The sequence below is a fragment of the Somniosus microcephalus genome, chromosome 16 (genome assembly GCF_052327205.1).
Source record: "Somniosus microcephalus isolate GS21.2 chromosome 16, FLI_Smic_1.0, whole genome shotgun sequence".
NCBI lineage: Eukaryota > Metazoa > Chordata > Chondrichthyes > Squaliformes > Somniosidae > Somniosus > Somniosus microcephalus.
Genome location: NC_141002.1, coordinates 51440649 through 51457867, shown reverse-complemented (window position 1 = coordinate 51457867; position 17219 = coordinate 51440649). Strand labels below are relative to the sequence as shown.

General features: G+C 48.1%; 1 protein-coding gene across 3 annotated transcripts in view; it reads left to right on the top strand.

Annotated features, from left to right (window-relative positions):
- The first annotated feature begins 814 nt into the window (after positions 1-814).
- washc1 (WASH complex subunit 1) overlaps positions 815-17219 on the top strand; it is a 35347-nt gene continuing 18942 nt past the window's right edge. The window contains exons 1-2 of one of the 3 annotated variants that reach the window (XM_086009020.1): positions 815-1071; positions 1890-2049. In XM_086009020.1, the coding sequence (XP_085865146.1) occupies positions 1910-2049 (140 nt within the window). In that variant the 5' untranslated portion in view covers positions 815-1071; positions 1890-1909. Of the gene's footprint in view, positions 1072-1101; positions 1128-1264; positions 1520-1889; positions 2050-17219 lie in introns of those variants that run through there. The other 2 variants (XM_086009021.1, XM_086009019.1) reach the window with 2 other exon arrangements.

Genomic DNA, 17219 nt, shown 5'->3' with positions numbered 1-17219 from the left:
CAGAATGGACGTGTAATTGCAAATGAACTCCAATATAGATAAGTGCGAGGTAATATATTTTGGTAGGAAGAATAAGGAGGCCACATACTCCTTGGAAAATAGCTGTCTAAATGGGGTAGGGGAACAAAGGGATCTGGGGGTACAGATACACAAATCACTAAAAGTAACAATGCCAGTTAATAAAGCTATAAGAAAGGCAAACCAAGCATCGGGGTTCGTTTCTAGAGGGATAGAATTGAAAAACAGGGAAGTTAAGTTAAACTTGTGTAGAACCTTGGTTAGATCACACTTGGAGTACTGTGAACAGTTCTGGTCTCCATATTATAAAGAGGCACTGCAGAAAGTACAAACAAAATGTACATGAATGATACCAGGGCTAGGTTATACCTATCAGGAAAGATTGAGCAGGTTGGGGCTCTTTTCTTTAGAAAAGAGAAAACTGAGGGGTGACCTGATAGAGGTCTTCAAGATTATGAAAGGATTTGATAGGGTAGACGTAAAGATGTTTCCACTTGAATAGATATACATACATAGGATATACAGCACAGAAACAGGCCATTCGGCTCTACCAGTCCATGCTGGGAAGATGTTTCCACTTGTGGGTGAGACCAGAACTAGGGGCCACAAATATGATAGTCACTAATAAATCCAATAGGGAATTCATGAGAAACTTTTTTGCCCATAGAGTGGTTAGAATGTGGAACTCGCTACCACAGGGAGTAATTGAGTCGAATAGCACACCTGCATTTAAGGGGAAGCTGGATAAATACCAGGGAGAAAGGCACAGGGTGAGCTGAAGGAGGCGGCGGCGGCTCGTGTGGAGCATAAACACCGGCAGGGACCTGTTAGGTCGAAAAGCAATTTCAGTGCTGCAAATACTTTCTCATACTTTGTGTCATCTGTGGACAGAGCAGTGCTTGCAGCTGGGCAACAGGAACGATTGGTCAACAGCCGTCCCGGGGCGTGGCTTGTTTTGGTGGGCGGGGCTTTCGGAAAGAGGGCCGGAGGCTGAAGAGATACGTACGCGCATAAGCTGTCAGGCGCTGCGCAGGCGCGGATTCATTTCCTGAGGTAAGACTGTGGCGGGCGGAGCTGGAAATAGCGGTTCATGAATGAAATGGCTGGCTGTGAGTGAGATTGGGCACCGGGGGGGGAATGGCGGTGGTACCAGAGTCAGAAGCAGGGGACGCCGCATCCGCCGCGAAGCGTACGGAGTACATCAGGTGCCGGCAGGCTGTGTGTGCGGCCCTGCACATGCGCAGAGCATAGGCAGCCATGTGCGCATGCCCAGCAACAAGCCTGCTGACTCGGAAGAGGCAACAGTTTGTTTCACAAGACTGGGGACAGAGAGAGGTGTGACGGCGCAATACTGGGGACCGGGCTCTGTGGACACTCTCACTCAGCACACCGGCACCGCAGCCTCACTCGTGCCCACACATTGCTGAACCCTGGTGTTAGTGGACGTTCAGACATGATTCTTCTTGACCAACAGACCTAATCCCTACGCTCTGCATCTGAGGTACAGTGTAAGCACTTCACGTTAGCCCACAAGGGTGAGCAGAAAGCGGTGATCAAAGCAGAGTAATTAGTCATGTTGGTCAGTGTGAGAGTTAAACGTGTTCTGTCTGAAAATAACATTGTCTGGAATCTAATTGAAGGATTCAGATGGTGTATATCATTGTGAATTGCAGGCTGTAGCCTAATTGAGGGGTTCAGATGGCCTTTTGAAACAGGAAATCAACACCCATTCAGGAACTCAGCACTTGTGTAAGGGTCACATGAACGTTAAAAATGAATGTTCTAGCAGAAAACTGCAGTTGATTTGAGAAAAGTGAACTTGATTAACCAGCCTTTACCTCTTTTTTGCCTTTGTTTTTTCTTGTTTCTAGTTTTCCAACATTGAATTAAAATGATGCAGAAGTACTTCACTGAAGGACAGGTGTACACTGTTCCAATTATCCAGCCAGACTTGCGGCGTGAGGAAGCTATTCACCAGATCAGTGATTCTCTTCAGTATCTCCAGAAAGTCTCCAATGACGTCTTTGCTAGGTATGGACCATAAAGGACATAGGCAGTGAGAGACTTGTGTAAACATTGGGCTTTGTGTGTTACTGAACAGGAGGATTACTCCACAGATTTATTTCTGTGTATTTTGTCTCTTGAGGTGCCAGATACTATGTTTGCCTCACTTGTGAGAACAAGTTAATAAGCTGCCTTTGAGGGAAGAATTCTACTGGCTTTATTTATTTATTGCTAGTTTGTGTAGGCTTTTTTATTTAATTTCCTAAGGAGTACAGAGAGTACTCTGAACTGGAGGTAGATTAATACTGTGTTCACATTTAATAACTTGCATTTATATCGTGCCTTTCATGCAATAAAATGTCTTGAGGCATGTCTTAGCGCAGGAATTAGTATCAGACAGTGAAAGAGGAAGTGACCAAAAAATGGGTTTGAGGAGGTTTTTTTAGAGACCAAGAAAGAAGAAGCAAGACTGATGGTTTTAGGGAAGGAGCTCTTGAGGATAGGGCTGAGGTGGCTGAGCGCTCTGCCACTGATGGAAAGGAAGGGTGTGATCCTCAAAGCTGGAAGCTGGAGGACTGAAGAATATGGCCTTTAATATAGAAGATGGAAGGTGAAAAGCTAATTTTAGATTTAACTATACAAAGGGTGCCTAATGTGAGAAGTGGACTGCCAAGGTAAGCAGTGCAGCCTGGTTATATTTTTAATTCATTCATGGGATATGGGTGTCGCCGGCAAGGCCAGCATTTATTGCCCATCCCGAATTGCTCTTGAGAAAGTGGTGGTGAGCCACTGCCTTGAATACTGAGTGGCTTGCTGGGCCATTTCCGAGGGCAGTTGAGAGTCAAGCACATTGCTGTGGGTCTGGAGTCACACATCGGCCAGACCGGGTAAGGATGGCAGATTTCCTTCCCTGAAGGACATTAGTGAACCAGATGGGTTTTTATGACAATCCAGTAGTTTCATGGTACCATTACTGATACTAGCTTTTTAAAATTCCAGATTTATTTAATTAACTGAATTTAAATTCCCCAGCTGCCGTGGTGGGATTTGAACTTGTGTCTCTGGATCATTAGTCCAGGCCTATGGATTTTTAGTCCAGTAACATGACCACTACTACTGTACCCCAAAACAAGAGATGGATAAGTAGCTGGAGAAAAAAATTATAGACCGGTGTAATGTATATTGTTGAGAGATATCTCCTAGGTACTGAGACTGCCCTGATGGATTGCAATGATCTTTGCTAATCCTCGACATTCCTACATTTCTAGGTTGCTGAGGTAGGTTGGGGTAAGGCCATGGAGAGATTCATTCATGAGAATGAAGATATTGAATTGGTTGTATTGGGGAACAAGGAACCAACTGAGGTCAGCAAGGAAGGCGTGTGGGCGGCAGAGTTTGGTCGGGTTGTAGGTTATGAAGGATGGAGTTCAGAAGGCCAGCAAGTGGATGTTGAAGAAATTAAATTTGAAGATAATGAAAGCACATGAGGGGTTCAGCGAGAGCAGTGGATCGGTGTGGGGTTGGTTTCCATATCCTTAAAGTACCAGAGTACACTAACGCTGTCCAATGTCTACCTGCACGATAGTGTAACTCGGGAGTGCAACAGTGATATCCCCCTTGGTGATCTGAGCTAGATATTTGTGTCTGTCGCATGTCGCCAAGTGCTTCGCCAATCTTTCTGAAGGGGGGCTGAGCAAACACCTGGTACGATGAGGCCAGACATGAATTGTTTCATTTTATTTCACTGCAAATGAACATACAGAGCAACAGTTACGATCAGATCCATGTCCGTGGGTGTTCAAAACAACTCCTAACAACCCTCCTGTATTCTCCTACTGGCGCTTGATTGATTTTGCAGCCTTTATTGGACTTGATTGCCTGTGTCTCTGGTTTTTATCTGAGTTCACAGCCAGAAGGGAGGCCTGCCAGGAAACCCCTGCCAAGTGTCCAGGACCAGAGTTTTCCCAGCACATTGAGTGTGAGACTTTTATTGATTTACTGAGACAGGCTAAAGAATTGCTTATTGTTTAGCATTTTAACTACCATCCATCCTTGTGTGATTTTTTTTTTTTTAATTGTGAAGAGGACATAAGGAGGCTACAAAGGGATATAGATAGGTTAAGTGAGTGGGCAAAGATCTGGCAAATGGAGTATAATGTGGGAAAATGTGAAGTCCATTTTGGCAGGAAGAATAAAAAAGAAGCATATTATCTAAGTGGTGAGAGATTGTACAGCTCTGAGATGCAGAGGGATCTGGGTGTCCTAGTGCATGAATCGCAAAAGGTTACTATGCAGGTACAGCAAGTAATTAGGAAAGCTAATAGAATGTTATTGTTTATTGCGAGGGGAATTGAATACAAAAGTAGGGAGGTTATGCTTCAGTTATACAGGGCATTGGTGAGACCACATCTGGAGTACTGTGTACAGTATTGGTCTCCTTATTTAAGGAAGATGTAAATGCGTTGGAAGCAGTTCAGAGAAGGTTTACTAGACTAATACCTGGAATGGGCGGGTTGTCTTATGAGGAAAGGTTGGACAGGCTAGGCTTGTATCCGCTGGAGTTTAGAACAGTAAGAGGTGACTTGATTGAAACATATAAGATCCTGAGGGGTCTGGACAGGGTGGATGTGGAGAGGATGTTTCCTCTTGTGGGAGAATCTAGAACTAGGGGTCACTGTTTAAAAATAAGGGGTCGCCCATTTAAGACAGAGATGAGGAGAAATTTTATCTGAGGGTCGTGGGTCTTTTGAACTCTCTTCCTCAGAGGGCGGTGGAAGCAGAGTCTTTGAATATTTTTAAGACAGAGGTAGATAAATTCTTGATAAGCAAGGGGGTGAAAAGTTATCGGGGGTAGGCGGGAATGTGGAGTAATCGAATCAGCCATGATCTTATTGAATGGCGGAGCAGGCTTGAAGGGCCGAGTGGCCTATTCTTACTCCTAATTCATATGTTCTATGAATACACTTTTTGCTTTTGAAAACCCAACATTTAAAAGTAACTGTCTGCAAACCCCTGAATGGGCCAAAAGTCCTGAAACATGATTCTGGGGGAGGAGGAGGCAGATAGTTTTTGATCTTTGTGACACAAGCCCACAAGCTTATTGGAGGTGAAAATGGAGCAAGCAATGAAAGCGGTCAGAGAAGAGGGTTGGTTATTGAGAAAAGGGTTTATGTGCCATTTGCATTCAAGTCTGCTTCCCTTGGGTTTGAGAGACTAGAGGTGAAAACTGCAGTTGGGGCTGAGACCTTGAGTGATTGTGTTGATGACATCATAAGGAGAACCAAGGAAGCTGTTGAGTATGTTGACCAAAGATGGAGGAAGGAAGGAGATGACGGGGGAAGCAGTGGGAGGTGGCAGGCAGCTAGGCAGGTGATATGCCACTTGGATGTTTATTGTATGTAATAATATTTGCACATTTTTGAGAATTAAGGAGACTATATTTTGATGTGTGTGGACTGGGTGCAGGATTGATTGGATAATTCTGGAAAAATGTGAATAGTGATGATGAGGGATCTAATGAGAAGGATAGTGCAGTGGGTTCACAAAATATCTTTTTTATTGAGATTTGAGTTCAAATCCAGCAAGAATGACTGGATGTAAAACTTGTCAATCTGCTGGCTAAAACCGATTTGGTTGACTTGCCTCAACACCATTCATAGTGGGGATTAGTCCATGCAGAAATGGAGACTTACCTGGTAATCATGGTTGGAGGGACCAAAAAATGCTTCTGAAAATAGGGTTAAGACTTGTTGGGGTGAGATAAAGGTAACTTTAATCTGCACCTAATCCGGTCTATGGCTTGGTATTTTTTAAAAATTCTAACCGAAGTATTGTCAATCCTCGCCCAAAATAAACATTCAAACTCAATTGCCCTGAATGTAGCATGTTTCCAGTTTCGAATGCGGCAAGTGGAGACTCTGTGCACGTCATCCCATAGTTTGGAGGGTAGGTAGGTAGGTTAATTAGTCCTAGGCCTTGTTGCTGATGCCACTGGATACAATCAGGTGCACAACAGCAGGCAAATATGGTTCTTTCCATTGCTGTGGGAAATTATCTAGCTTCTGGTTGTCATTCCTACTCGAGACAACACAGTAAAGATTGAAACCCTGCACTGTGATCAGCGGTGTAACAAGTCTGTGTGCCTTTCCATCAGTAGTCGTATTTTGGAGTGGTTATTTGCACGAACAAGTTTGAGTCGTTATGCGCATGCGTACCTGTATGGGGGCAGAGCTGAGCCCTCGGGGCTGAGCCTAAGCACCATCCCACCCCATCACCGGAGCCGCGCATGCACACCTAATCAAATCAACTTTTATTGTCCTTGTTAGTGCACAAGTGCAGTACAACGAAATGTAGGCTTGCGGCTCCCGAGAGTGTACAATTTGGATTAGGACACTTAAACATTTCAACATACATTTGTACATATATATTAGCATAAATATGACCATAATAAAGTGCATCGGCAGATGTGCAGGCTTTAGTGTTTATTTGTGGAGTTCAGTAGGATGACAGCCCTGGGAAAGAAGCTGTTCCTAAATCTGGTCGTATGGGTGCGAATGCATCTGTAGCGTCTTCCAGATGGTAGGAGGGCGAACAGACTGTGGCTGGGGTGGGTAGGGTCTTTGATGATGGACTGTGCCCTCCGTAGGCAGCGTTTCTGATATATATGTTCTATGGTCGGTAGCCGGGTGCCGGTGATGCGTTGGGCAGTTTTGACTACCCGCTGCAGGGCTTTCCGGTCATGGGAGCTACAGCTGCCGTACCATACCGTGATACAGTTTGTCAGGATGCTCTCTATAGTGCAGCGGTAGAAGTTAGAGAGGATCAGGGGTGACAGATTACATCCCTTCAGCCTCCAAGAAATATAGGCGCTGCTGGGCCTTCTTCACCAGAGAGGAGGTGTTGAGGGACCAGGAGAGGTCTTCCGTGATGTGGACTCCGAGGAACTTAAAGCTGTCCACCCTTTCCACCTCCGCCCCATTGATGTGGATGGGGGTGTGACTTCCGCCTTTGGACTTCCTGAAGTCCACGATTATTTCCTTTGTTTTCTAGATGTGGCCGTACGTGCCAAGCCAGAGCCTGTGGCCTGAATTATATTTCTTCCCTGTTGCCAGCCATTTTTTGCCAGGAGTAGGGCAGGGGATCGGAGGGAGGAGTAGGGCAGGAGCTTGGAGAGGGGGAAGAGGACAGGAGATTGGAGGGGGGGAGAAGGGCAGAGAACTTGAATTACTCTACAGGCAGGATCAAATTACACATTCCAGACAAACTGTTTGGTGTGCCTTGTCCTCTAAGGGGACCAATCGGAAATCTGGTCCAACCCACTTGTGTTGTTAATAAACAGAGCCATATTATTTAGCATCAATGTGCTAAGCTCCCTTGCCACCAAGGATGTTTTTTTCCCTTTTACTCTCCTCATCTGAGCGTGTTGAATTCTTGCTGGGGTAAAATTCTATTGGCATAGATTGCCCTCTGGCACTTCATCCTAATGATCATGCGTGTGCCCAGAGTGTGTCAGTGACCTATTTGACTGCACGGGCTGTCCTAGCTGACCCCAGTCTTGTACTAACTAATTAGCCCCTCTCTAACACCATTGTTGTGTCCCTAGTGCCACACTGGCTGAGATCATCTAACTTAGCACAACTGAGGATCAAACCTGGGACCTTCCTGGTATCAGACTTGGCTACTCTCTACCCTTTTAACTAGTTGAACTATTGGGGCAGCCATGTTATTTGCATTTAAGACACCCAATGAGTCCAAAGGGACTCATTTTATCATCAAGCTATGAGGAAGGTCCTTGCTGAAGTCCTAAGATTTGAGTAGAGTAAGTGGCGATGTTTTATGGAAGTAAGACGTATATGGCTGGAACTATTTAGGTTTTATTGCTGTGCTGAGTTACTTGAACTCATGCACGAGAGCAACAGGGCCGTTCACAATTGGTCTAATTGTCCCTGGGGCCGGAACGCCTGCTGCTAATGGCGATCAGGTGACACCCTCCTCCCGTGCTGGAAATGTGCCTGTGGAGATGTTGACATTTATTCCCTTTTGGAGATGTGAACAAAAAAATAGATGCAATAAGATGGGGCGAGAGAGAAACCTGATGAATTTTAAATCGAAAGCATTGTGGTGCTATTGGTCTAACTTTAGAGTCTGCAGGTTGTGACTTGGAGCAGCTGGGAATTTCTGTGGTTGGGGAAGATTGATGAGGTGTATACCACCTCTCTCTAGAATTGCTACTATTTTACCAGTTACTAAAATAAATTATTAACTGGCACGTAAATTAACTTTCGCCCCCCCCCTCCCCTGAAAGAACTAATGACACAATTTACTGTAGGTATTGGGCAGATAGGAGAATTGACAGCCGAATGAATCGCTGTTTTGTAATGATGTGAATATTACATTTTAAATTGCCTAGTTGAATCGCACAGTTACTATGTCTGAATTTCAGAACATGTTTTAAAATTCGATGAAAGCTCCGGTTGAAAGGGGCTCTAGCTTTTGTGATCAAGCCCCCATTTCTGCTTTCCAATGCAAATATTGTAAAAGTAGAAATAAAAAACAAAACCTGTTGAAAATACTCAGCAGGTCAGTCAGCATCTGTAAAGAGAAAAGTTTGGGTATGTAACTTTTCCTTAAAAGAGAATGTTGGTAAGGTTGGAAAAAAATAGCGGAGAAACAACAGATGCTGCAATCCACTCATCGATGGTCTACAAATCGCTTAATAGAAAACTGTTAAACTGATTATCTTTTATATCATCTATTATTTTTGTTTTCTGGCATTTGCAATTTTGTTTTACTATTGTAAAAGTATAAATTCAGTCCATCATTTGAAACCAGTTCCAATTAAATTGAATGGATCCTCAGCCCAGTGACTATTCCCGTCTGCTGGGTGATCACATAACCTATTGTTGACTGTTACCCAGATGTCACGTGAACTGGTTCATGTGGCTCTTCATGCCTGTATCTGCTTAATATAACCCCATCAGGGCTTTTGCCTAGCCACATTGCGTAGCTTTGATCCTCCAACCCTGCTTTCTGATTGGCTTGTGATGTGACTAGATTGTCCCACTCCAACCTCCCTTTCCTCTCAAGTCCTTGAACGTGTTGTCGCCTCCCAAATCTGTGCCTATCTTTCCCGCAATTCCATGTTTGAATCCCTCCAGTCAGGCTTCTGCCCTTGCCACAGTACCGAAAGGGCTCTCATCAAAGTCACAAATGACATCCTTTGTGACTGTGACAAAAGTAAACTATCACTCCTCGTCCTTCTTGACTTGTCTGCAGCCTTTGACACAGTTGACCACTCCATCCTTCTCCAACGCCTCTCCACCGTTGTCCAGCTGGGTGGGACCGCACTTGCCTGGTTCCATTCTTATCTATCTAATCGTAACCAGAGAATCACCTGCAACGGCTTCTCTTTCCACTCCCGCACCATTACCTCTGGTGTCCCCCCAAGGATCTATCCTTGGCCCCCTCCTATTTCTCATCTACATGTTGCCCCTTGGCGACATCATCCGAAAACACAGCATCAGTTTCCACATGTACGCTGATGACACCTAGCTCTACCTCTTCTCTCGATCCCTCCATGGTCTCTAAATTGTCAGACTGCTTGTCTGACACAGTTCTAGATGAGCAAAAATTTTCTCCAATTAAATATTGGGAAGACCGAAACCATTGTTTTCAGTCCCTGCCACAAACTCCGTTCCCTAGCCACTGACTCCATCCCTCTCCTTAACATCTGTCTGAGGTTGAACCAGACTGTTTGCAACCTTGGTGTCATATTTAACCCTGAAATGAGCTTCCGACCACATCTGCAGCATAACAAAGACCACCTACTTCCACCTTGTGGTAAACCACTGTTTGTATTCCTGTTTGTCCTGTTTGTATTCCACTGTGTACATGCCTGGACATGCCTCGGCTGACTCCTCCCACAGGTCCTAGTATAAAGGTGACTGCTCCCCAGCCCTTGGTATCCTGGACCGGTCGACCACTCGAGGCAGACCTCCATTCTGTTGTTAATAAAAGCCTTTAGTTACTCTTCTAACTCTCAGTCTTTTATGAGTAATTGATAGCGCATCAATTTTATTAACAACATTTTTATAATGGAGAAGATCCTCACACCAGCATGCCTGGACTTAGATCATCGGGAGGCGGACTCATCCACCAAGTTTACTCACTGGCTTAAGTGTTTCGAAAAATTCCTGACCGCCTCCGAAGCAATCAAATCGGACGAGGACAAACTGGATGTCCTGACCTCCAAAGTGAACCACCGAGTGTACTCGGTCATCCAAGACGCGACCTCGTACGCGGATGCTATCAAGCTCCTCAAGGACCAGTACACGCGCCCAGTGAACGAAGTGTACGCCAGGCACCTCCTGGGGAGTCGTAAACAACAACCTGGGGAATCGACCGTGGAATACCTTCAGGCACTGTCTGTGCTTGGCCGGGCCTGTGGTTGTAAGGATGTAAAGGCCGCCGTGTACACAGAGGAACTTATCCGGGACGCTTTTGTAGCGGGCCACAGATCCAATTACACACGACAGCGACTGTTGGAGCAGAGTAACCTCGACCTCAACAAGGCCTCTGAACTCGCACTATCGTTGGATGCAGCCTACCAGGGCATGGATGCCTACTCCTCTGCACCGTGGACGCCGCGGGGAATGACAGCCTGGGACACGGTAGGACCGCCTCATAGCGCCGTGCCACACCCCAACAATGGCCCAACTACCGCAGCAGTGTCCCAAGGCCAGACAGCAGTGCCCCAAGGCCAGAAATGCTACTTCTGTGGCCAGGCAAAACACCCCAGAGCGCGCTGCCCGGCGAAAAACGCGATCTGCTCGGGCTGCGGGAAGAAGGGACACTACGCTAGCGTCTGCAGGGCCAATGCCACCCCGAACCCCAGCAGCGCCGCGTGTGGGCCATGCGGGCCGCCATTTTGGACCTCCCCGGCCGTGTGCGAATCACCGGTACAGCAGCCATTTTGGACGCCTCCAGCCACATGGGGATCATGGACGACGCCATCTTGGACGACAGCCGGGACGCAGCAGGCCCCCGACACCGCCTCATCTGATACCCGCAGCGACACACCGACCCCTACGCTGGCATCCGTTACACTGGACCAAGCGAGACCGCACCAACTGGCCAGTTCCACAATGGACATTAAGGTAAATGGTCACGATACAATCTGCCTTTTTGACTCTGGGAGCACGGAGAGCTTCATCCACCCTGACACGGTGCGGCGTTGCTCTCTCCCAGTCCTGCCTGCGCAACAGCGGATTTCTATGGCCTCCGAGTCCCAGTCGGCGGACATCGGCAGCTACTGCGTGGTGACACTCGTAGTAGACGGGACCGTGTACGATCATTTTAAACTTCTGGTCCTGCCTGACCTCTGCGCTGCCGTCCTGCTGGGGTTAGATTTTCAGTGCCACCTTAAAAGTGTTACGATGGCGTACGGTGGACCCCTACCCCCACTCACAGTCCGCAGCCAGCAGCTTCCAAATTGCCCGCCGCGCACCAGGTGCAACCTCTCCACACTCAGAGTCACCCCCCCACCACTGTTTGCTAACCTCACCCCCGACTGTAAGCCCATCGCCACAAAGAGCAGGCGATACAGTGCCGGGGACAGGGTTTTCATTAAAACCGAAGTGGAGCGGCTCCTGAAAGAAGGGATTATTGAGGGCAGCACCAGCCCCTGGCGAGCCCAGGTTGTGGTCGTTAAGACCAGCGAGAAGCAGCGCCTGGTCATCGACTACAGCCAGACAATAAATCGCTACACCCTGCTGGACGCCTACCCACTCCCCCGTATAGCTGATATGGTCAACCAGATCGCGCAGTACCGCGTCTTCTCGACCATTGACCTGAAATCAGCGTACCACCAGCTCCCCATCCGCCCTGAGGACCGCCAGTACACTGCCTTTGAGGCAAACGGCCGCCTCTATCACTTCCTTAGGGTTCCCTTTGGCGCCACCAACGGGGTCTCCATCTTCCAAAGGGAGATGGACCGGATGGTAGATCAAAATGCATTGCAGGCCACTTTCCCATATCTGGACAATGTGACCATCTGCGGCCGTGACTTGCAGGACCATGACGCAAACCTCGAAAAATTCCTCCGCACCGCCCAACTCCTAAACCTGACATATAACAAGGAGAAGTGCATATTCCGCACAAACCGCCTCGCCATCCTTGGCTGTGTTGTGGAACACGGAGTCATCGGCCTCGACCCCGACCGGATGCGTCCCCTTATGGAACTTCCACTGCCTCAAGGCCCTGAAGAGGTGCCTAGGGTTTTTCTCCTATTACGCCCAGTGGGTCCCCTACTATGCGGACAAGGCCCGTCCGCTGATCAAGTCCACCTCTTTTCCCTTGACGGCAGAGGCCCGCTTAGCCTTCCACCGTATCAAGGAGGACATTGCCAAAGCCACCATGCACGCAGTGGACGAATCCATCCCCTTCCAGGTGGAAAGCGACGCGTCCGACTTTGCCCTGGCCGCTACCCTCAATCAGGCGGGGAGACCCGTGGCCTTCTTTTCACGAACCCTCCAAGGCCCGGAGACCAGACACTCCGCTGTTGAGAAGGAGGCCCAGGCGATTGTGGAGGCTGTGCGTCATTGGAGGCACTACCTGGCCGGAAAACGATTTACCCTGCTCACTGACCAGCGTTCAGTTGCTTTTATGTTTAACAACAAGCAGAGGGGCAAAATCAAAAATGACAAGATCTTGAGGTGGAGAATCGAACTTTCCACCTACAACTACGAGATCTTGTACCGGCCCGGGAAGCTAAATGAACCCCCGGATGCGCTATCGCGTGGCACCTGCGCCAGCGCGCAGATCGATAGACTACGGGTCCTCCACAATGACCTCTGCCACCCGGGGGTCACCAGGTTCTTCCACCTCATCAAGGCCCGCAACCTGCCTTACTCTATTGAGGAGGTCAGGACCATGACCAGGAACTGCCAAGTCTGCGCTGAGTGCAAACCACACTTTTATAGACCAGACAGGGCCCACCTGATAAAAGCCACTCGCCCCTTCGAGCGCCTGAGCGTTGATTTTAAAGGGCCTCTCCCCTCCTCCGACCGCAATGTGTACTTCCTCAATATTATTGATGAGTACTCCCGTTTCCCGTTCGCCTTCCCCTGCCCGGACATGACCAGTGCCACGGTCATTAAATGTCTGAACAACCTCTTCACCCTGTTCGGCTTCCCCAGCTATATCCATAGCGACCGGGGCTCATCGTTTATGAGCGACGAACTCCGTCAGTACCTGCTAACTAGGGGTATTGCCACAAGCAGGACCACCAGTTACAACCCCCGGGGGAACGGACAGGTGGAAAGAGAAAATGCGACAGTTTGGAAGGCCGTCCTGCTAGCCTTAAAGTCTAGGGGCCTTCCAACCTCCCGCTGGCAGGATGTGCTCCCCGATGCGCTCCACTCTATTCGGTCTCTGCACTGCCACTAACGCCACCCCTCATGAGAAAATGTTTGTCTTCCCAAGGAAGTCCACATCAGGGACATCGCTACCGCCATGGCTGACGTCCCCAGGGCCGGTCCTACTGAGAAGACACGTGAGGACCCATAAAACGGACCCCCTGGTCGAGAGGGTCGACCTCCTCCATGCCAACCCCCAGTATGCTTACATCGCATACCCGGATGGGCGGGAGGACACAGTCTCCATAAGAGACCTTGCACCCTCGGGGACCACAGTAACCCACTACCCACTACCACCCCCCCCCCCCCCCCCCCCACGATCCGATATCCAGCCCCAGCAGACGGCAGGCCTGGGCCCCGCGACCCGCTCGACATCTACGAGGACGACACGCCTGTGCCACAGCCTACGCTGGACTCGACGCCGGAAGCTTCACTACCCCTGCCGTCGCCACGCCGATCACAGCGGCAGACAAGACCTCCGGAGAGACTCCAATACACTAACTTTTAATACACTTCACCCCGCCGGACTCAATTTTAAACAAGGGGTGAATGTGGTAAACCACTGTTTGTATTCCTGTTTGTATTCCACTGTGTACATGCCTCGGCTGACTCCTCCCACAGGTCCTAGTATAAAGGTGACTGCTCCCCAGCCCTTGGTATCCTGGACCGGTCGACCACTCGAGGCAGACCTCCATTCTGTTGTTAATAAAAGCCTTTAGTTACTCTTCTAACTCTCAGTCTTTTATGAGTAATTGATAGCGCATCACACCTCCATAACATCGCCTGTCTCCGCCCTTGCCTCAGCTCATCCGCTGCTGAAACCCTCATCCATGCCTTTGTTACCTCTAGACTTGACTATTCCAACGCATTCCTGGCTGGCCTCCCACATTCCACCCTACATAAGCTTGAGGTCATCCAAAACTCGGCTGCCTGTGTCCTAACTCGCACCAAGTCCTGTTCGCCCATCTCCCCTGTGCTTGCTGACCTACATTGGATCCTGGTTAAGCAGTGCCTCGATTTCAAAATTCTCATCCTTGTTTTCAAATCCCTCCATGGCCTCGCCCCTCCCTATCTCTGTAATCTCCTTCAGCCCCACAACCCCCCCCCCCCCCCCCCCGAGATATCTGCGCTCGTCAAATTCTGCCCACTTGAGCATCCCTGATTATAATTGCTCAACCATTGGTGGCCGTGCCTTCTGTTGCCTAGGCCCTAAGCTCTGGAATTCCCTGCCTAAACCTCTCCGCCTCGCTACCTCTCTTTCCTCCTTTAAGACGCTCCTTAAAACCTACCTCTGACCAAGCTTTTGGTCACCTGCCCTAATTTATCCTTATGTGGATCGGTGTCAAATTTTTTGTCTTGACATACTCCCGTGCAGCGCCTTGGGACGTTTTACTACGTTAAAGGTGCTATATAAATACAAGTTGTTGTTCATAGTATAAAGAGTGAAGGATATTTGCTGTAATCAGCAGTCCTGGCTGATCTAGAGAATTGCACATGCCAATGGCAAATTCTGCTGAACACCAGAAAATCACAATGAGAGTGCTACTCAAGCACAAGAACAGGATGTGAGAACTGAGATGCTGTCAAAACTTATCAAGACCAGCAAAGAGCAGAAGTTCCTGGGTATAACTTTCTGGAGGATTATTGCTTGGACACAGCACAATAATGATATTGTAGGAATGTCTAGTTCCTATCCAAAAGACTGAGGTCCACTCAGGCGATCAAATAAACGAGGTTTAATGAAAACTAACAGAGTTTAACGGACAACTACAGGAGAACATCGAATATAGGTCGAGTCAGTTCGGAGGCTCCACGAGGACTGCTTGGGCGGTCCCATGGCTGACGTCATGACGTCATCTCGTTTTTCCCACCAGTGGGGGATCACGTGATGAACGGCGTGACGTCATCGCGTTTACCCGCGCTATTAAAGTGATCGCGCTCTGTACATGTAAACAGTGAAAACAAAGATACAGACTCAGGCTGTAGCTAACATTATTAAAGGGAATTATATACAATTGATCGGAGTCCCTTAGCGGCTCCGCCACAATATCACCATTCTCCCTTCTGTGTAATATGTCCCCATGTTGTCTTTTCCCTCTGTGTAGTCTTAACCCTTTCACCACATCTAGATGAGTATACTTGTCCTGGTGTGCTTAGGCTTTCCTGATGAGTTCAAACTAACTATGAAATGACTGCTCTGAGTGTGTCTATAATCCTTGTTGCTAAACTTGAGGTTGATATTTTTATTCTGCATTAACTGCACATTACTTGAGCTTCATTTTTTAAAATTTGTTCATGGGATGGGGATGTGGGTGTCGCTGGCAAGGCCAGCATTTATTGCCCATCCCTAATTGCCTTTGAGGTGGTGAGCCGCCATCTTGAACCGCTGCAGTCTTGAGGTGAAGGTATTCCCATAGTGCTGTTAGGTAGGGAGTTCCATGATTTTGACCCAGTGACAATGAAGGGATGGCGATATACTTCCAAGTCAGGATGGTGTGTGACTTGGAGGGGAACTTGCAGGTGATGGTGTTCCCATGTGCCTGCTGCCCTTGTCCTTCTAGGTGGAAGAGGTCATGGGATTGGGAGGTGCTGCTGAAGAAGCCTTGGCGAGTTGCTGCAGTGCATCTTGTAGATGGTACACACTGCAGCCACAGTATGCTGATGGTGGAGTGAGTGAAAGTTTAAGGTGGTGGATGGGGTGCCAATCAAGCGGGCTGCTTTGTTGAGCTTCTTGAGTGTTGTTGGAGATGCACTCATCCAGGCAAGTGGAGAGTATTCCATCACACTCCTGACTTGTGCCTTGTAGATGGTGGAAAGGCTTTGGGGAGTCAGAAGGTGAGATACTCACCACAGAATACCTTGCCTCTGACCTGCTCTTGTAGCCACAGTATTTAAATGGCTGGTCCAGTTAAGTTTCTGGTCAATGGTGACCCCCAGGATGTTGTTGGTGGGGGATGCAGCGATAGTAATGCCGTTGAATGTTAAGAGTTGGTGGTTAGACTCTCTCGTTGAAGATGGTCATTGCCTGACACTTGTGTGGCGCGAATGTTACTTGCCACTTTTCAGCCCACGCCTGCATGTCATCCAGGTCTTGCTGCATGCGGGTATAGACTGCTTCATTATCTGAGGAGCTGCGAATGGAACTGAACACTGCAATCATCAGCAAACATTCCCACTTCTGACCTTATGAAGGAGAGGTGGTCATTGATGAAGCAGCTGAAGATGGTTGGGCCTAGAACACTGCCCTGAGGAACTCCTGCAGCGATGTCCTGGGGCTGAGATGAATGGCCTCTGACAACCACCACCATCTTCCTTGTGCTGTCATTGTGCTGTGCTGAGAAGATTGCAGTGTGGGGGTGGAATGTGGGACCTTCCTCTTTCTATCTGTTTTAAATGATGATGGAAAAGGGTTTGAAAAGCTTTTGCACTAAATTATACCATGGCTATTGGTGTTCTGGAGATATAGCTCCATTGTATAGTGTATTTTAATACAACTGAACGTGTAATTCAATTAACTCTCTACTTATTGGTGGATTCCATCCTTGCAAAGGGAGAAAAGTTGCTCGGAATGAGACCTCTATTATGGGTCCTTTATAACCTGTTAACTTCTGTGTAATGCACCACAGTGTAACTTTTGTGGTCTTCTAGTGCTGTGCTTGTATCACAGTAGGTCTGTAACGTCAGAGTCCTGTATCTATGGAATTCACTCGACCTGTTAAAGAGCAAAGAAGTGTTATGGAGGTGCTAGCGAAAACCATCAATAGTACAGTTGGGAGCGTAGCG